Source organism: Sminthopsis crassicaudata, chromosome 6 (genome assembly GCF_048593235.1).
Source record: "Sminthopsis crassicaudata isolate SCR6 chromosome 6, ASM4859323v1, whole genome shotgun sequence".
In the NCBI taxonomy this organism is placed as follows: domain Eukaryota; kingdom Metazoa; phylum Chordata; class Mammalia; order Dasyuromorphia; family Dasyuridae; genus Sminthopsis; species Sminthopsis crassicaudata.
This window is the reverse complement of record NC_133622.1, coordinates 233,780,194-233,800,227: the sequence shown is the minus strand read 5'-3', so window position 1 is coordinate 233,800,227 and position 20,034 is coordinate 233,780,194. Positions and strand designations below refer to the sequence as shown.

The following is a 20,034-nucleotide window of genomic DNA, read 5'->3' as shown; positions in this document are numbered from 1 at the left end:
GTTCCTCTGTCTCTGTCTCTCTCTGTCTCTCAGAGTTACTCAAACACACATGTACATATAATAACGCATAGCAGTAGTCCCTTATTATGAAATATAGATTATCAGAACTGAAAAGGACTTTAGAACCCAGAAGGTCAGAATTAGGGACTTGTAGCATAAAAGAGCAATTAGAAAAAAATCATAGAAGATAAAACATCAGAACTGGGACCTTGGAACATCAAATGAACGTCAGAATTGGAAAGGAGGCTAGAACATAGAATGTTAGGCCTGGGGCAGACTTTAAAACATAGAATGTTATATAAAGTTAATGTAGAATGACAAAGCTGAAACTTTAAAAGAAAGAGTACCAGAGTTGGAAAAAATCCTACAACACTGAATATCTGAACTGGAAGGAATTTTAGAACTCGGGTCAGAACTAGGATTTTGGAACCTAGAATGTCAGACCTAGAGCAATCTTTAGAATACAGAATGTTATACCTGGACTAGGAGTGTTCTTAGAGAAACTAGAAGAAACCTAAAAATATGATGAGGAAACTGAGGGACAAGAAATAAATGTCAGAATCAGAATATGAACATCACCATTACACATTTGGCTTAACAAGTTTCCAGCTCACCCCCACCTCCATTGCTTCTGCTTGGGATGTGCTGCCATTATTGCAGCCAAAGAAAGGAAGGTGGGTATCTTCAATTTCCCCTTGAAACTTGGGAGATGATCTTGTCCAATGCCCTCTGTGGGAAGTGGTTTTCCCATGGCTTTGAGGGCAGCTAGTTTTTTGCCCCTTAACTACCTCAACCTTGGGAAAGCCAAAGTTGAGGTTTCCACGTCTCTCAAGGCAGTTTCTCGGCCCCACATTACGCTGCAAAATGAGGCAGTTGAACCGTATTACTTTGGGGCCTTTCCATTTCTTCATCTATGACCTTATATCATCTGCCTTTAAATGCAGATTGTTTTTCCAGGAAATTGAGCTCCTTTGTCACAGACATTTGTGGGAACTTTTGGATGGGATCATGAGCATCTTCTGGCTTCACAGGAACTCGTTGGATGACAATAGTCTCAAGTGATGAGTAAAGGAAGGGGCGAATATTCCCACCGATGGATCCCTTTGCTTTCCAAACAACAAGCCTGTCCTGACCTGGAAATTCTATCTTTTAATACTCCTTAAATGGATATTGGAAGATAGAATTTCCAGGTTCTTTATATAGAATATGTTACCTGGGACAGTAAAATCAAACTTTCTCCTTGTACCCCCCCCCCCATTCCCGATCTCATGGAATCAAGTGATCACAATAGTTTCCATCTCCCCTCAAAGCATTAAGGGAACAGGACGCAGCAGCTTGAAATAAGAACAATGGCCTGGAAGGCAAGAGTCTGAGTTTATGGGACTTTGGGCAAATCAGCTCATTTCACCATTTTCAATTTCAATTCTCAATTTACTGAGGGTAAAATTAGGGGGTTAAACTGGATGGATTTAAAAGTCTCCTATAGTCTTTAATATTTTATGTTCTCAGGTCCCTTCTAGCTCTAACAAAGTAGGTTCTAGGACATCCTATGTTCCATATTCCAAAGTCCTTTCCAGAAAGGTCATATTGTAAAGGTTCTTTTGGTCCCAGCATTTCTATGTTCTAAGATATCACTCTAATAGTTTATGTTCTATGTTATAAAATCCCTTACAAATTTGCACCTTCTGACTCTAACATGTTCTAAGGTCCTTCCAGTTGTGACCTTTTGTGTTTTAAGGACCATTTCAGTTTGGACATTTCATGTTCTAAGTTCCCACTCAGAGGGAATATTTATGTTCTAAGCTCCCTCTCAGATCTGACATTTAGTGTTCTTAAGATCTTTTCAGTTTGGACATTTCATGTTCTAAGCTCCCACTCAGAAGTAACATTCATGCTCTAAGCTCCCTCTGCAATTTAACATTCTGTGTTCTAAGGTCCTTCCAGTTGTGACCTTTTGTGTTTTAAGGACCATTTCAGCTTGGACATTTCATGTTCTAAGTTCCCACTCAGAGGGAATATTTATGTTCTAAGCTCCCTCTCAGATCTGACATTTAGTGTTCTTAAGATCTTTTCAGTTTTGACGTTTCACGTTCTAAGCTCCCACTCAGAAGTAACATTCATGTTCTAAGCTCCCTCTGCAATTTAACATTCTGTGTTCTAAGGTCCCTTTCACTTCTGACATTTTGTGTTTTAAGGACCATTTCATTTTGGACATTTTATGTTCTAAGTTCCCACTCAGAAGTAACATTCATGTTCTAAGCTCCCTCTGCAATTTAACATTCTGTGTTCTAAGGTCCCTTTCACTTCTGACATTTTGTTCTAAAGATCTTTTCCAGCTCTGGGGTGGGCTTAGAGGAAGGGGTCTCACAGACCATTTGCCTCATGTTGCAGACAGAGAAACTGAGGCCCAGGGGGAGTAAGTCTCTTGCTGGAGGACTCACAGGTTACTGACATTCAATCCCTCACCCTCACACCTATTTCTAACTTGTAGGAAACTCCCTCTCCCAACTCTATTTTCCACCATCCTCCCGAGACTCCAAATCAAAAGCAGCCTGATTCTCAGTCACCATTTATATATGCAGTTATTTATTTATTCATTTTTTAAGAAACAGACACAAAGACTGGTGCAGAACATTCAACGCGTGTTCTGTTTTATATTACAAAAAAACTCCCCAATATAAAAAAAGCCTGACGGGAGGGAATACATGATAAATTAGCTCTGCTATCTACTCCAAGGAACATTTACAATTTTCAAAATAGACTTTAAACGTATTTCACATGGCAGGAGATTGGGCTGGGGGAGGGAAGCTGGGATGCTCTGGGGAGCTCAATCTCCCCTGGGGCCTCCAGTTAGATAATAACAGAGAGAAGGGGAAAAGGAGCCAGTGAGGAGTGGGGGGAGTGGGCCAGGGGGATGATTACAAAAAACAAGCAGCAGCGGCAGCAGCAGCTCCGGACCCTGGGTCTGGGGGGGACCCCAGAGCCCGCCCCTACCCTTCCTGCCAAAGTTTTCTTCCTTTCTCCAAAGAGTCAGTAGCTTGTGAAAGGGGCACTGGTTTCTAACAAAATTGGCAGCGTAGTTTGGGATTGAGTCTCCCACCCACAACTCCCACCCCTCTTTTTGCCAGGCCTGGATGATTGGGAAAAGCCGGGTGGAGAGAAGAGCCTTCCATTTGCCCCACTCTGGATTTGATCTATATATTCTTCACCCTGTGCCCCCGAGGGAGGAGCTGTCCTGGCTCATTCTGGGGGGTCTCTCTCCCTGTGTCCTCAAAAAAGGCTTTCCAGTTATTCCTTTTCCTGTCTTATCAGGGCCCTTCTGGGGGAAGAAGAGCCAGAAAAGTGAGTGAGGAAGGATTTATTTTCATTTCTGGGCCTGGATGACAGGCCGACAGGACCCTGGGTACTTCTTGTGGGTCCGGCCTTTTCCTCAGCCTTAGCGGGAGGAGGGCAGGAGAATGGGTAGTGCATGGGAAAGAGGGAAAGCACAGGAGGCAGGCACAGCCCCAGTGGACATAGTCACCTGCAGCAAGAAGGGCGATGGACACGCTCCCTCGAGATTTCAGCCCCGCTGGACTTCTGAGGCTAAAAAAGCCCGCTGCTGTTGCTGCTAGGGCCAGAGCTGAGCATGTGCTGGGGGTGAGACCCCTGCCACCACAGGAGGGACGGGCAGATCGGTGTCTGCCCCCAGGAAGGTGACGGGAAACTTCCCACTGACTCTTATCCAAGTCTTAGCTCTGGAGGGAGGAGGTGAGAAGGGGAATAATGCCCCTGATTTCCCTCCTTTCCAAGGGCAAGGGGTGGGATGTGGGGGCCTGACCAGTGGAAGGAGACCTGAAGACTCTTATGTCTGCAAAGGGTTCCTCAGGGGCCCTGGGTGGCTGGCTACTCCGAGAAGGGACATAGGGGATACAGTCAGAATGGCATGAGACAGTGTCTTGGGCAAAGCACACAGTGGTCCAGAGCACCATCCAGCTCCAAACTGTGATCCTCTCAATCACACTTTCCCCAACATGTGAGAGAAGAGGGGGTGCCGGGGTGGCCAGAGGGGAGGTGGTGATAATTAAGCCGGGGCATTCTTAGAGGGAACAGAGAGTGAATCTAATTTCTTCATCCAAACATCCTCAAAAACCTTCCCTTCCATCCCTCCCCTCAGCTCCCCATTCAAGTGCTCTTCCCCAGAGGAGCTGCAAATCAAACCCAAGTTTTCCCCAATGACAGAGGACTTCCAGAATTGCCCGTTTTTGTTTTTTAGCACTCTCCTCGAAGGGCTGTCTTTTTGCTGGACTGCTCAGTTTCCCTCTCTTTTGTCGCCCCTTCCTCTTGTGGTCTCCTGGGTTCTGAAGCTTTCCTGCCGTCTCTTGGTCTGGTCAGACATGGTGGCTCTGAGGGGGGTGGTGGGGGTCAGCTGTACAAGGAGAAGGATGCTGGGACTTGCCTCCCCATCACTATACTGCCAATGCTCCTTTGGTCTTTAGTGCAATCCGCGCCTGGCTGGCTTCTGGCTCCCTGTCCCTGGGCAGGTGCCCGCGGGAGAAGCCTGGCGCTCACGTCCAGTACACAGCACCTCCGATTCTGGGCTTTCTCCTTGGCCAAGTATATGTTACAACAATCATTTTTTTCTTTTCTTCATTTCTTCTTGTTAAAAAAAATAGTTATTTACTGCCCTCCTCCTTCTCACCACCCCCACCACCCGCCCCCTGCCAGCTTTGCTTTGTCTGCATTGGGCAGGCGGGTGGGGTGGGGGCTGCAGGGAGGGGAGGAGGCAGGGCAGGGTTAGCCATCACCTGGAACGGGAGGGGCAGGACCCTCTTTACTGGATCCCTCGGAAGAGGCACATGGCAAAGATCATGGCAAAGAGCTGCAGAAAGAAATGGGAGACCGAGTCAGGCTTTGGCTGCGGAGGAAGACCTTCCAGTTCTGCCCTTTGTCTCCAGCACTCCTTATTTTGTATCGTATGGGAACGACCCCCACGCCCGACCCCAGCAGAATGAGAACTTGTGGAGAGCAGAAAGGCTCTCCTCCTAGTTCTGGGTCCCCACACTCGCCCCAAGGCTTGTGAGGTCTTTAATAACTGCCTGTGAAAGTGGATTGAATGGAATGGACTGAAAGGAGAGAACTTCTTAAATGTGAATTTTCGACTGCCATACTTTGCTAGGGGCCAAGCTGCTCTCTGCAAGGGGAAGCCGTTCAGATCCTGCCTCTGACATTCACTGTCTGTGGGACCTTGTACAAGTCACTTGAGGTCCCCGAGTTTCAGTTTCCTCATCTGTGGAATGAGGACATCGGACCAGATGGTTCTAGCCGTGCGGTCCCATGATTCTGTGCTGCTCTCACCCCTGGGCACTACGCTGACCAGAGATCTCTTCCCAGGAGGAGGCGAACAGGGGAGTGGCTACAGTCTCCAGCATCCTCAAGCCTTGGTTGTGCTCACCGATGAAGGGAGCTTCGGGGACAAAAGCGGGCAGGGGAAGCTAAGGGCAGATTTTGGGGAACCTTGTCAAGTCACAGCTTGGAAATGTGCTGGACATTGTCCTGATACTGCCCACTAAATCTGACTGCTTTGGAGATGGGGCACCCTCTGTCCTACAAATACTGATTAAAAAGAAATTGAGAATACCAGCCCTGAAGTCAGGAGGACCCGAGTTCAAATCTGGTCTCAGACACTTAACACTCCTGGCTGTGTGACCCTGGGCAAGTCACTTAACCCCAATTATCTCAGAAAAAAATTAAAAAGAACTTGTAATAAATCAGCACAAATATTCCCATGCTTTGAGGGTTTTACACCATTTTCTGAAAAGACCGAAAATCCAAAGGGAGTGACCAGGAGAAGGTTAGATATCAGGGTTTTTGCTATTTTTTTCTGTTGGGCTGTGGCTCCCTGGGGCTTTGGATTGCTTTGTAGTGGCCTGGGGTTCTTTCCCTCGCCTCCCAGGCTCACAAGTTGAGAGAAAAGCAAAAGGGAGAAGGAAGAAACTCCGGATCTTTGGGCGTACCAACACCATAGCTCTGCAGTGATTTGTGGCTCCTCTTATCTCCAGGGCAAGAAAGGAGGGAAGTAGTTTCACTGATAGAACCTCCAGCTGACAGATGACATTACACACAGGCCAGATTCACCTGGGCCTTTGAGGGGGATATTTGACCCTGCGGACGGGGGCTTACCCAGCTAGTCAAGAGCAAGGGCTTCTAGAGAAGCCGAGTTTTGATTGAATGTAGAACTCGTTAACAGAATAACTTTTCCTGTGGCAGAACGATAAATTCAACGTCCTAATGATCCGAGTATCAAAATGGGGTAAGGAGGAGGATAAAATGTTCAGGGCGAGAGTCACAGAAACCTCCTGCAAACAGATTCAACAGGAGCCATGACAGGCCAATGTCAGCTGGCCCAAGCCTGAGGGAGAATCCGAGTCTCCAGCACGGGCAGTGGGAAACACCGGGCTTGGGAACCAGAATCCCGGCTCAGACAGTGACATAACCTCCGAAACTTGATTAATTTACCTGTGAAATGGGGATAATAATACCATTCCTACTTTGTCGGGCCATGGTAAGGTAAGCACTTTGTAAACCTTAAAGTCTACATTAAAGACCATTATCCTGGGTAGAAGAGAGATATGGTAATAAGGGCCGGGGTGATTTGAGTCAGCCCCATCTGCCAATTGATGAAGTCAAAATTACAAAATTACAAAAAGTTATAATTACAAGGAAATATTTTCCTGTTCTGCAGCCCTGTCACTTCTACACATGATCCTCTCTCAGGGGCCTTAGAAAGAAAGTGCTTTTGTAAGCCTTCGGGCTCTGCAGAAATGTGAGTTGATAATATGATTAATAATGATTATTATATCGATAACAACCATTATTAACTCCATCAGAAAGATGAGAAGAGGGAGATAATGTCACCCTTCAGGCTCTACAGAAATGTGAGTTGATAAAATGATTAATAATGATTATTATATCAATAACAGCCATTATTAACTCCATCAGAAAAAAGGGGAAGAGGGAGATAATGATGCTGTGATGGCCTCAATCTGCCTCCCTTTCTACAAAAACTCTAGCAGCCATATTAGGATGGAAGAATTCTGGAGCTAAAACTGAAAGGGATCTTGGAGGTTTGGGCCGTCCTCTTGTTGTACAGATAAAGGAACCGAGGCTTGGAGGAGGACGGATTTGCCTAGAATTATACAGGGGACAAGTAGCAGAGTCGCTCAGCTCTTAGAAGCTTCCAGTTGAAAGCTGTTTCTGCCGTACTGGGAACTGAGATCCAGCGAAGTTATGACTTTGTAGTGAATGAAGGGAAGAAGGCTTTTGTTTATCTCTAGGCCAGGAGAGTCTGGAGGAATCTCCCACACCAAGTGAGGGCTGGTGGTAGCTGCTATCCCAGAGGACAATGGGGTCCTGGGGACCTAGAGAGAGGAATGTCTCAGGGGCTCAACCTGAGAGTAACAGGCTCTTTTTTATGACATAATCTGTTTTTTTGTTTGTTTGTTTTGTTTTGTTTTTTTGATGGCCCTCTCTACCAGTTAGGCCATTGAAGCTTGGGTGAGGGGGGGTCAGCAGTGAACTATGACTTTGGGTCACGCCCCATATGGACCATTCTCCTTCCCAGAGGGCAACGCTGTATTCCTCAGACACAGGCTGCGACCCTCAGTCTGGGAAGCTACTTTTCAAATGTGTCCTTGATAACAAGGGGTGGCTGGGCATTGGAGGAGATGGATTAGCACTTAGCCCTTCCACCTTGCCCCTGGAGGGAGGGATACAATAGGGTGTTGGGGAAGGAAATGAGGAGGGGAGGAAGGACAAAGTTCCTGTGGAGTTCCGCCTGGATAGAAGGGCAAGTCCGGACTGATATCACTTACCTCAATAGCCAACACTCCAATGGCAAGTGCTCCAGCAAGATAGACATACGTCTCAAAGGAATTGAGGATCACAGTGTAACAGCCCTGGAAGGAAAAAAGACACCAGAGTGAGGTCGACCAGTCCCAGAAGCCTCTGTTTTTTATCGAAGAACATGGCCCCAGACCAAGAAACTCTGTGGACTGCAGAGCCACACTACAGACAGATGTCCAGTCGCCAGCCAATGTTGCCCATAAAGCTGCCTGTCTTTGGGAAGTTGATTTTTTGGGCCCAATTACAAGACTTTACATTGATTCCTAGTAGAATTCATGTGATTCCCTGCAGATGTGAACATACATCTTTAGAAAAGCTATTTATTCTTTCATTCCCCACATTTTCTGGGCCTTTTTTGCCAAGTGGCCCAGGTAATAGTGCAGTTCCCATCCGAGAAATTAACTCTAGTGTCAGCTTGTGAACTGAGGGACACTCAATTAAAACAAACAAAAAGGAGCCCCCTTACCCCCCTGTTTACTTATCAACAGCAAAACCACCTGGGGTTCTGGGGCCATACCCAGACAGGAGGAGCAATGAGCCTGCCTTTATTGGTGATCTCCAGCTGTCATTAATGGGCAGAGATGAGCCCTGGGGCTCTCGAATTTCTAGAGCTGGTGTGTTATCCAGTGGAGACAAGTCTAAGCTGAGCTTCAGCAACATCTGGGTGTGGGGTTGCCTTGTCTATGTGGCCAGCTGCTTTTCCACTGTCCTGTTCTATTCCTGAGTTCCCACCCACGCTCATGGCTCCTGACCAGCTCTGGGTGGTAAGCTAGAGCCACACATGGCGAACTCTTTCTTCCCCTTCCTTTACTCAAAGGCTTTCCCTCTCTGCTAGCCACCCAGCTCATGTCATCTCTCTGGGCACTGGAAGGGCCAAGGCTGCTCTAGTAATTATAGTTTCCACTTCTAGAGTGATTTAAAATTGCAAAACTCTTTCCTTGCAAGGACTCCAAAAATAATCCCTGTTTAACAATGACTTGGAGTAAAGTGACTTGTACAAGTTCATACAGTCAGCAGCTAGCTCCTGGTTCTGGGGTCCAGAGCTACTGAGCCCCCATCTAGGGTCGTCTCTGCCATGCTCCGTTTGCTTCTGGCTACACAGAGGGTGATCAGTATGGGATGGGGGAAAGAAGACTAGTTTGGGCATCAGAATTACTGGGTTCGGGTCCCAGCTTTGTCATTTATTAGCTGTGCTATCCTGGGCAAGTCATTTCTAAAAAATGGGAGTCATGCTTGCATTAGGAATTGTAAAGTACTAAAGAAAATTACTGTTACTTGTGGGGCTGGGAGAGAGAGAGAGAGAGAGAGAGAGAGAGAGAGAGAGAGAGAGAGAGAGAGAGAGAGAGAGAGAGAGAGAGAGAGAGAGAGAGAGAGAGAGAGAGAGAGAGAGAGAGAAGGAGAGAGAGAGAGAGAGAGAGAGAGAGAGAGAGAGGGAGAGAGAGAGAAGGAGAGAGAGAGGAGAGAGAGAGAGAGAAGGAGAGAGAGAAATAGAGAGAGAGAGAGAAGGAGAGAGAGAGAGAGAGAGAGAGAGAGAGAGAGAGAGAGAGAGAGAGAGAGAGAGAGAAGGAGAGAGAGAGAAGGAGAGAGAGAGGAGAGAGAGAGAGAGAAGGAGAGAGAGAAATAGAGAGAGAGAGAAGGAGAGAGAGAGAAGGAGAGAGAGAGGAGAGAGAGAGAGAGAAGGAGAGAGAGAAATAGAGAGAGAGACAGAGAGAGAGAAGAGAGAGAGAGGGAGGGAGAGGGAGAGGGGAGAAGGAGAGAGAGAGAGAGAAGGAGAGAGAGAGGAGAGAGAATGAGAGAGAAGGAGAAAGAGAGAGAGAGAGAGAGAAGGAGAGAGAGAAGAGGAAGAGAGAGAGAAAGAGAAATAAAGAGAAGGAGAGAGAGAAATAGAGAGAGAGACAGACAGAGAGAGAGACAGAGAGAGACAGAGAGAGACAGAGAGAGAGAGAGAGAGAGAGAGAGAGAGAGGGGGGGGGGGGGGAGGGAGGGAGGGAAGGAGAGAGGAGAATGAATGTAATTATCTTGTAATCTAGCTTATTTGTGTGTGGCTGTTTGTCTGTTGTCTCTTCCGCTAAATTGTAAGCTCCTTGAGGGCAGGGACCCTGCTTTATTGGCATCCCCAGAGCCTGGCACATAGTAGCTGTTTAATTAATAAATGCTTATTGACTGAGTGAGACCCCAAGGCAGCCGTGGAAAGTGATGTAAGGGGACCCAAAGCTCTTGACCGGTGGTGCAGACTAATGGGCAGGGAAAGCCAGACTGGATACTCAGACGGCAACATGACTTGGGCTAGCCGGCCCCTCTGCAGGCGAGACTGAGCTGGGCTTTAGCCACAGTTGGCTGCGGGGTGACCCTGGCCAGGAGGGGATGGGTAGACCAGCTGTTCTCCAGCTGCTCGGTCCCCCACCCCCAGCTTTGTCTTCTCTCCAAGATCCCTCCCCCAGCTCCCAAATCTTCTCCAACACATCTGGTTAGAAGGGTGTGGCCCTTTTTAGTGCCTTGGCAATCTAACCCCCAGAGTGACTGAAAAAGAAAAACAATAATCTTCTATTTTTTTCTGGAGGAACACAAAGGGGCTGGTGATTTCTGGGCTACAGCTAAATGCAAAGGCTGGAGCTAGGCTGGGGGTAGGGAGAGGAGGAAAAGGGGAGAGGATGGAAAAGGGGGAGCAGGCTCAGAATCTCCTCTTTGGGGGCTTAGGTTCCAGATTTAGAAGGGACATTTGAACTTTCTATGGAAAGAGCTCTGGATCTGGGTGTCCAGAAAGTCAAGGTGACGTTGAACAAGTCCCTTCATCTCCAGCCATCTGCTTTCCTCAACTGTAAAATGAACGGTTGGATTAAGGACCTCTGGGGACTTCTTTACCTGTGTTTTCTAGAGCTCGTCAAGGGCTGCAAAAGGCCTTCTCTAGATTAACCCAACTGAGGAAGAGGAGGGGGAAGAGAGAAAAACAGAGACAGACATACAGAGACAGGCAGAGAGAAAGAGAGAGACACACACACAGAGACTCAGAGAGACAGAGAAAAAGAGACTCAGAGAGAAAGAGAGATAGAAGGAGGGAGAGAAAGGGAGACTCAGAGAGACACAGAGAGACTCAGAGAGAGATAGAAAGAGAAGAGAGAGAGAGAAGAGAGGAAGAGAGAGAAGGGAGGGATAAAAGGAAGAAGGAGGGAGAAAGAGAGAGACACACACAGAGATTCAGAGAAACAGAGACTCAGAGAAAGAAAGAGAGAAGGAGGGAGAGAAAGAGAGACTCAGAGAGACACAGACTCAGAGAGAGATAGAAAGAGAAGAGAGGAAGAGAAAGAGAGAAGAGAGGAAAAGAGAGAAGGGAGAGATAAAAGGAAGAAAGGAGGGAGAGAGACACACACAGAGACTCAGAGAAAGAAAGAGAGAGAGAAGGAGGGAGAGAAAGAAAGAGACTCAGAGAGATACAGAGAGACTCCGAGAGAGAGAAAGAAGAGAGAGAAGAGAGAGGGAAGAGAGAGAGAAGGGAGGGATAAGAGGAAGAAAGGAGGGAGAGAGACACACACAGAGACTCAGAGAAAGAAAGAGAGAGAGAAGGAGGGAGAGAAAGAAAGAGACTCAGAGAGACACAGAGAGACTCAGAGAGAGAGAAAGAAGAGAGAGAAGAGAGAGGGAAGAGAGAGAGAAGGGAGGGATAAAAAGAAGGGAGGGAGAAAGAGAAAGATGGGGGGAAGAAGGGAGAGAGATATGAGGGGAAGGAGAGAGGGAGAGGAGAGAGAGAGAAGGAAGGAGGAAGAAAAAGGAGGGAGGGAGAGAGAGAGAGAGAAGGAGGAAGGGAGGGAGGGAGGGAAGGAGAGACAGAGACAGAGAGAAACATCACAACAATTAAAACCAAAACAAGCTAGAGGGGTAGCATTGATGTGGGTGGCGAGGAGGAAAAAGATCACACAGAGCCGGGTTTCTAAATGAAGACTAGAAATCCCGGTTTTGTGTTTCGTTTAGAAATGCCCCGCTGGCCCGGCCTCAGTGCCAGGTCCTGGAGCAATGCAGTTTGTCCCACAGAGCTCAGGGCTCAGCTGTCAGAAGAGCTGGGAAGAATGGCCTCAGCAGCACTGGCTTTGAAACCAGAAGCCCTGGGTTTGAATCCTGACTACCCTTTTTTCCCTGTGACCTTTTCCTCCCTTGTTTTTGTTTCCTATCAGCAAATGAGAGGGGCTTAGGGGAGTTGGCGTTTTTAGCCTTTTCTTGAGTCAAGACCCCCCTTCCACCTGGGGTAGCCTGTAGACCCTTTCTCAAAACAAAGCTTTTAAATAATTGAAGGAAATACTAATTTTCATCAGATTAATGAAAATAAAGACGCTTTGTTTTTGTTTTCAACTCCTTGAAATCCATCCAGAGACCGCTGTTTAATCCCTTAAGCTAGAAGGCCTCGACGGTCCCTTCCAGTTCACGCGGTCCCTGTTAGCGGCAGGATTCTGTTAGATGAGCCCCAGATCTCAGGCTTTCCTGAGAGCTGCAGGTCCCCTTGTTTGGAGCCTTCAAGAAAAGGTTGGGCGACCGCTTTCTTTTAAGAAAGAATCCTTTTTCACGTATGAGAGTATGAGATGAACTAGATTGCTAACAAGAGTCAGATGGATCTCAACCGGTGAAAAGACAAGAGAACTTCTCATTTAACTCCTAATTAATTAATCCTATTCCTAACTAATCCATGAAATTGGTGCTATTTTTTAATCCCCATAAAGAAACAGAGGCTGGAAGAATTAAACTGTCCTGCTTGATAAGTCACAAAGCTAGCAAGATTCAAAGACTCAAACTCAGGTGTTCCCGAGTGCAAGACCAGGAGTCCAAAAGGTTCTCGTTCAAGTCGGAATTCCCAGAATCTCCTCCAACTCTAAGGTTCTGATTCTTTGAAAAATTAAATTTTCAAGGATATTGTTAAATCCACTGGTTCTTATGTGCAAGAACGTTTACCCCTGGGGACAGCTCTTCATTTACTCTGTGGAGAACCAGGGAATCAGCCATGATCCTCCAAGTCTGAGGCGAAAGCTTTGTTCCTTATCTAATTATTGTTTATTCAGTTCCAGGTTAGGCTAGATGGCCCCCAACGTTGGAGGAAATTCTGGGTTCCGTGATCAATCGGGTGTGATCTCCCTAAGAGAAATTTCATGTTCATTATAGGTTTCATGCGCCCCCAAATCTCGTCTTCCTCCTCCTACCCCTTTATAAACTGGAGCCCTGCAGCCATTCGGCATCTACACTGGATGTCTGAAGGCACGCTTCTACATTGGGACTAATAGCTCGTTAGTCTTACTTGGTCATCGCTTCAAAATTCTTTGTCATATTCCCCGTTTCCACGAATTTAAAGAAATCCGGCCGTGCCCTCTTGGCCAACCCCTCCCTCCGCCTCCCACCATTCCCAGCCGTGAGACCCTGTTTCCTCTACCTGTTTGTTCAAGGAACGATCTCTGCCCAAGAGGCACTCCTCCCTGTTGACCAGAATGCCGTCCCGACTTTGGGGTTCTCTCCGGCAGCATGCCTCCGGAACCTCATCCCCATTGAAATTCAGGAAGCGGTAAACTGGGGCAGACTTAAAATCTTCGGGCCCATTGACCCCACAGCAACCAAACTAAAAACACAAGAACAAGGAGAGAACTTACTTAATGGAGGCTCAAGAATGGGAACAACAAAGCACAACATTTATTAAATGGTAATTATTTTCAAGCTCTTCCAACTGTCAAGGGAGAGAGTAATAAATCCTCTCTCACGAAAGAGATTGGAGTTTTAAGACTTGAGTTCAAATTCTGGCCTGGCTATTTACTTATACTACCTGTGTGACTTTGAGTAAAACTTTTCTCTTCTTTGTGCCTCAGTTTCCTTCTCTGTAAAACGAAAGGACCCGATGAGACAATTTCTGAGAATCCAATGACTCTCAAGTTCATGAGTTTTTTTTTCTGATTTAGGGAATGAATTGAAGGATTAAAACACAAAAATGGACATTTCTCAGGGTTTTCATATAAGCACTAAACTCTAAGAGAATACCCATGATCTTACATGTCTGAGATCAGAGGCTTTGTTCCTTATCTCATTGTTCAGGTTGCATTTCACTTAATTTCTCTGGACTTTAGTTTCTTCCTTTGGAAACTGGAGGTGTTTTACTTGGAGACCTCTAAGGTCCTTTCCAGCTCAGCTAATAGCTTGAATATCTCTCTCTCTCTCTCTCTCTCTCTCTCTCTCTCTCTCTCTCTCTCTCTCTCTCTCTATATATATATATATATATATATATATATATATATATATATATATATATATATATATATATATAATAGCTTGAATTTAGATAGTACTTGAAGGTTTGCAAAGCTCTATACAAATATTATTTTATTTGATCCTCGCCATAACCCTGAGGGCCGGGTGATATTATTATCCCCATTTTAAAGATGAGGAAACTGAGACATAAATGCCTTGTCCAGACTCTAATTTGAGCAACTATGGAAGAAGTTAGGAAAAAACAGCATGGGTGATGGACATGGGTAGGGTGGGGTGAAGTTCTACAACAATCACCCCCAGGAAAGATATTGGGGAAATGATGAAATGGAGGAATAAAATAAAGACATACTATGGATTATGAGGACCCTAAGAGGAAATTCCAGGAGATGAAAATAATTCCATGCTAATTACAAATATAAACAAAGAACATAATAAACAAATGAAGAATATAAATGGAGAAAAAAGGAGGAATCAACCCCACCAAGACACCGAGATGGAGTGCTAACTAGTAGAAATAAAGAAAGAATTTTAAAAGGAGATAAAAAATGAAATCAGAGCTTATGAGGAAAAGGTAGGAAGGCGAATCCATGGTTTAGCACAGAGGTACCAAACTCATTGGCCACAAGCCCAGCAAACTGTGAACCAGTGAAGGCCAACCAGATTACAGTGAAATTGGGAAATGTTTAACAAAATAAATAAAAATAGAATACAACACAGGTGATGTTGGTGTGTGGCTTTCTACGTCAATATTCAGCATCCAGGGAACGATTTCTATTTGAGTTTGATACCACTGGCTTGAAGGACAATCCACAAAGTTTTATTTGGAGTAGGAGATGCCCGGAGGTGCCCCAGTGGCACACATCACTGCGGATGCAACCGTATCTTTCTAGGAGACTCACCGTGATCATGACTGAATTCCAGGTCACAGAGAAGACGTCTGTCTCGTTGCTTCCCTGATAATGCTTTGTCAGCTCCTTGGTGAAGAACTCTCTTGTTAGCTGAGAAACACAAGAAGGAGAACAGGACATGAAGACCCCAGACCCATAGTCAGCATCCTCATTGTGCCTTAGAGATGATTTTTTCCTGTCTTCTACCTCTCTTCATCTCAAGCACAGATGGACACTAAGACAGGAAACCTCTGCTCCTCTGGGCAACAGGACTGATCAATTCAATAGTCCAATATGCATTATTAAGCACCTACTGCTTGCCAGTCACTCTGCTAGGCACGGGGGATATGGAAACAAAAATGTCTGCCCTTAAAAAATTTATATTCAAGAGAATCTGAGAGACCGGGGCAAGGCTTTTTGGATCTCTTCCTAAGATGAACATCCAGGCCTCATTGTTTTCAATCTGGAAGAGACTGAAGAGGTCACACAGCACAACTGTCTTATTTTTTAGATAAGGAAACTGAGGCCCGATCGGGTTAAATGACTGACCCAAGATCACATAACCAGGAAATGTCAAAGGTGTGATCAAAGTGTCAGGGTTCCTCTCCTGCAGAGTCAAGCACATCTCCAGGATCCCCCAGGTCTGAAAGGAGCCAGGATGCAGACGAGCTTGGGACCAAACTTTTCCTCTGGGTTCTGTACTTTCCTCACTAATGTACCTGTCATGCACTGGTGTCTTTCTCTACAAGACTCCAATTCTGATGCTTCATTAGGATATTGAGATGATCCTAGAGTATTGGAGGCTGGGGGACCCAAGCTTTGGCAGGGGCTAGCAAGCCAGAAAGACTTAAGTTAGGGACAGTAAATCTGTGTCTGTCTCCCTCTCTTCCTCCTTCCCTCCCTCCCTCCTTCCTTCCTTCCTCCCTCCTTCCTTCCTTCCTTTTTTCCTCCCTCTCTTCTTCCTTCCTTCCTTCCTTCCTTCCTTCCTTCCTTCCTTCCTTCCTTCCTTCCTTCCTTCCTTCCTTCCTTCCTTCCTTCCTTCCTTCCTTCCTTCCTTCCTTCCTTCCTTCCCTCCTTCCTTCCTTCCACAGGCACACAAGTGTTTGCGAATATCTTTCAATCGATATAAACCTTAGAACTTGTGGCTTTGTCCTAGACTTTGGGTACCATGGAGCATAAGCTCCTTGATGATCATTTACCGATTTCCCCTTGTATTTGTGTCCCCAGCATCTGGCACATTTGAGATAGTAAATCAATTATTTGAAGTCTGTCACATGAAAGAGGGATTAGATTTATTCTATTTGGCCTTGGGGGACAGAAGCGGGAGTGATCTCCAGAAATGTGAATTATACAGAGCCAGGGATTGCAGTTCACAGAACAACAATAGGGAGAATTACTGCTTGTGTGAAGTAGCCAATGTAGGGAACTCCCAAATACGGACACCCACTCCACCAGTACAGGTGACTCCTGATTTGCAGCCTACACTCGTAGGGAGATGCCCTATATTTAGAGGTTGTGATCTTCCCAGTGACAGTGCCATTCTGTGACAGAAACAGGGCTTGAACTTGGGTTTTCCAAGCTCTGAGATGGCTCTGTCTTCTATAACACACACTCTCTCAAAAGTAGGGAAAACCTCCTAACTTACAGTCATATTAAAGTAGATTGGGCTGCCTAGGAAAGTGGGGAGTTTTCTCTTAAATAAAGTCTTGGAAGGGAAAAATGTGATCACTTATTATGGACACTGAAAAGTTGATTTCTGTTCAGTTACAGGACTAGAGAAGAAGGGAGGGAACCTCATTTTTAAAGGGCTTACTATGTGCAGGGACTGGAAATCTTCCAGATCCTTCCCCATCTGAAATCTTGTGGATTCTTAAAATGCTGGAGAAACCTGAGTCACTATTGCTTGGAATAACCACGGTGAGAGAAGATGACGGCTAGAGAGCCAGCCGTGCAGTTGGGAAGAGGAGGGGTTAAGTGGCCACGGGTTGTCCCTGGGCCTCTTAGTATTTCTGAGTGTCTCTAAGACTAAAGTTGGGGGAAGCTGCAATTCTACAATGGTGGGGAGTTTCCTTGCTGGGAATTCCAGCAAAAGTTACACAGTTCTGGACCCTAATAATTTATTTTCATATTCTCTCTCTGTCTCTCTCTGTATTATATGTAATATATATATATACACACACACACATATATATTTATGTATATTTATATGTATCTATATATACATATATATTATGTGTATAAAAATATGAGAGATTGGATTCAAATTCAGGTCCCTGCCTGAAAGCCCAGAATTCTCCCTATAACAGACTGGAAGAAATGACTGCTCTGGAGGCACCGGTCGGGTCGGCCATGTACACCAACATGAGGGGAAGCATAGGCTCATATATTTAGAGCTTGGAAGGGACCACCAAGTTCTAATCCCCCTCATTTTACAAATGAGGAAACTGAGGCTCAAGGAGACCGAGTGTCTCGTCCAAAGTTGGCCAAAGCAGAAGTGTTAGAGGCAGGATTTGAACCCTGATCCCCATCGTGAGCCAATATTCTTTCCATGGGGCCCTACTGCCCTGGGACGAGCATTCAGTATAGAGAGCCGGACCCCGGGGCACAACTTCAGGCCCCAGACTCTCCTCTAGTCGAGAGTTCTTAATTTGGGGTGTGGGACCTTAAAAAAATTTATAAAGATTTCACAATAATTTGTTCTCTGAAATTCTATGCATTGTATGTGCTTAAGAATCGGCAGAAATCTAAGCAGAAATCCATAGCTTTTAACAAACTGCTAAAGGGGTCTATGTCCCCCAAACCCTTTGCTGGCTCATTTTTCATGTCCCTCACCCTTTTCCCCAGCCTAGTTCTCCTTGGGAACCCCCATTTTCCCGGCTCTACACAGGGTCGGCCTCAGGCGCTGGGCCCTGAATTAGCCAGCAGGTGGCACTGCCTGAGCATGGCAGCTCCATGGAGCCCTGGGAAAGGGTCTACCTGGAGGGGGGCAAGACTCAGGGGCCATTCCCTTCAGTCGCCAACCCCCCCTGGTTTCAAGGGGCACTGTACTCCTGGGTCTTCATTCACCCAAGCACTAGGGACAGAGAAAGGCCCCTGCCGAACCCTCGGCTTTCGAGCCCGCTGCCCTCACTGCCCACTAGATGGCCATCCGTGGCTGTCAGATGAGCTTGTCCGCTCAGGCTTCAGAGACTTGATGCTTCAGTGGGGAGGAGGAAAAGGGAATCTTCCCACTGCCTGGACCTTCCTTCCCTCCCTTCTTTCCCTCCTCTTTCTCTTTGCTCCTTTCCTTCTTTGTCCTCTCCCTCCCTCCCTCTCTTTCTTTTCCTTCCTTCCTTCCTTCCTTCCTTCCTTCCTTCCTTCCTTCCTTCCTTCCTTCCTTCCTTCCTTCCTTCCTTCCTTCCTTCCTTCCTTCCTTCCTTCCTTCCTTCCTTCCTTCCTCCTTCCTCCCTTCCTTTCTCTTTCTTTCTTTCTTTCTTTCTTTCTTTCTTTTCTTTCTTTCCTTTCTTTCTTTCTTTCTTTCTTTCTTTCTTTCTTTCTTTCTTTCTTTCTTTCTTCTCTTTCTTTCTTTCTTTCTTTCTTTCTTTCTTTCTTTCTTTCTTTCTTTCTTCCTTCCTTCCTTCCTTCCTTCCTTCCTTCCTTCCTTCATTTCTTTCTTTCCTTTTTCTTCCTTCCTTCCTTTTTCTTTTTTTCTCTCTTTCTCTTTTACTTTCTTCCTCCTTCCCTCCCTATCTCTCTTTTTTTCTTCCTTTTTCTCTCTCCTCTTTTCCTTCCTTCCTTCCTTCTTTGTCTTTCTTTCCTTCCTTCCTTCCTTTCATTCATTTATTCTTTCATGTTTTTTTTTTCTTGTCCAACTCCTAGATGCCCTAACTCCTCAGAATCTGCTTTTAGGAGAAGCTGATAGAGGATGACAGGCAGCCTGGTATAGTGACCACAGAGCTGACCTAGAAATCAGGAAAGTCTGAGTTCCTGTCCCATCTCTGACACACACTGCCTAGGGGACCCCGGAAAAATGCTCTGTGCTCCAGGCAGTTCTTTAGCTTAAAGACTGCAGAACAGCTGCTGTTCTTCCTCAGTAGAGGGCAGGGCATTTTCTTATAGGGGATTCCTCACACTAATGAAATCACAGATCTGGATCAAAAATAATGGGATAAATCTTTTATTGTGTTGCTATAATAAAACCCTCACATTTCTAGAGAACCTTAAGGTTTACAAAGTAGGTTGGTGGGTTTTTCCTCCATAATAATCCAGTGAGGTAAATAGTTCACAGATGAATCTGGTGAAGTGAACAAATTGCTGGACTGAAATAGGAAGGCTTGGATCCAAATTCTGTCTCTGACACTAAGTGAGCAAGTCACTTAACCTGAGTTTAATTTTCCTCATCTGCAAAATGGGGATAACAATATCTGTAGTAAAGGTATTTTTAGGGTTCTTATTTTTTTTTTTTGGTCATGACCATATTAATATTCTTTGCCAATTGTTTCTGTGTGTGTCTGTCTGTCTCTCTTTGTGTCTCTCTCTCTCCTCTCTTCCTCTTCCTTCTCTCTTCTCTTTCCTCTTTCTTTCTGACTTTGTCTCTGTCTCTCCTTTCTCTGTCTCTCTCTCCTCTCTGTTTTCTCTGTGTCTCTGTCTCTCCTCTCTCTGTCTCAGCTTTTTTCTCTGTCTCTGTCTGACTTCAGGTATGATTTCTACAAAATCCACAGCATCTCCCTCTCTCAGAAGCACTTCAGAAATAGCTGACAGGGCAGCTAAGTGACAGAGTGGAAAGAGCACGGGCCCTGGAGTCGGTTTCAAATCCTGCCTCAGATACTTGACACTTACTAGGTGTGTGATTCTGGACAAGTCCCTTAACCCTGATTGCCCCTTCCTGGGAAAGAAGAAAGAAATAGCTAATTTCCAGAGCGGTTAGAAGACTTAAGTGCGATTGTGTGTGCGGTGTGGGACATACTTTACAAACTTTAAGGTGCTATATGAATGTGAGTTATTCCCATTATACAGAATAGGAGTTTGAGGCTCAGACAGGTTAACTTGCCAA

General features: G+C 45.8%; 1 protein-coding gene across 2 annotated transcripts in view; it reads right to left on the bottom strand.

The window, feature by feature from the left end:
- Positions 1–4,664: 4,664 nt before the first annotated feature.
- Positions 4,665–20,034, bottom strand: part of TSPAN18 (tetraspanin 18) — a 218,586-nt gene continuing 203,216 nt past the window's right edge. For both annotated transcript variants that reach the window (XM_074274810.1, XM_074274811.1), the window contains exons 8-11: positions 15,015–15,113; positions 13,292–13,474; positions 7,854–7,937; positions 4,665–4,861 (exon numbers count right to left, since the gene is read on the bottom strand). In XM_074274810.1, the coding sequence (XP_074130911.1) occupies positions 4,814–4,861; positions 7,854–7,937; positions 13,292–13,474; positions 15,015–15,113 (414 nt within the window). In that variant the 3' untranslated portion in view covers positions 4,665–4,813. The remainder of the gene's footprint in view (positions 4,862–7,853; positions 7,938–13,291; positions 13,475–15,014; positions 15,114–20,034) is intronic.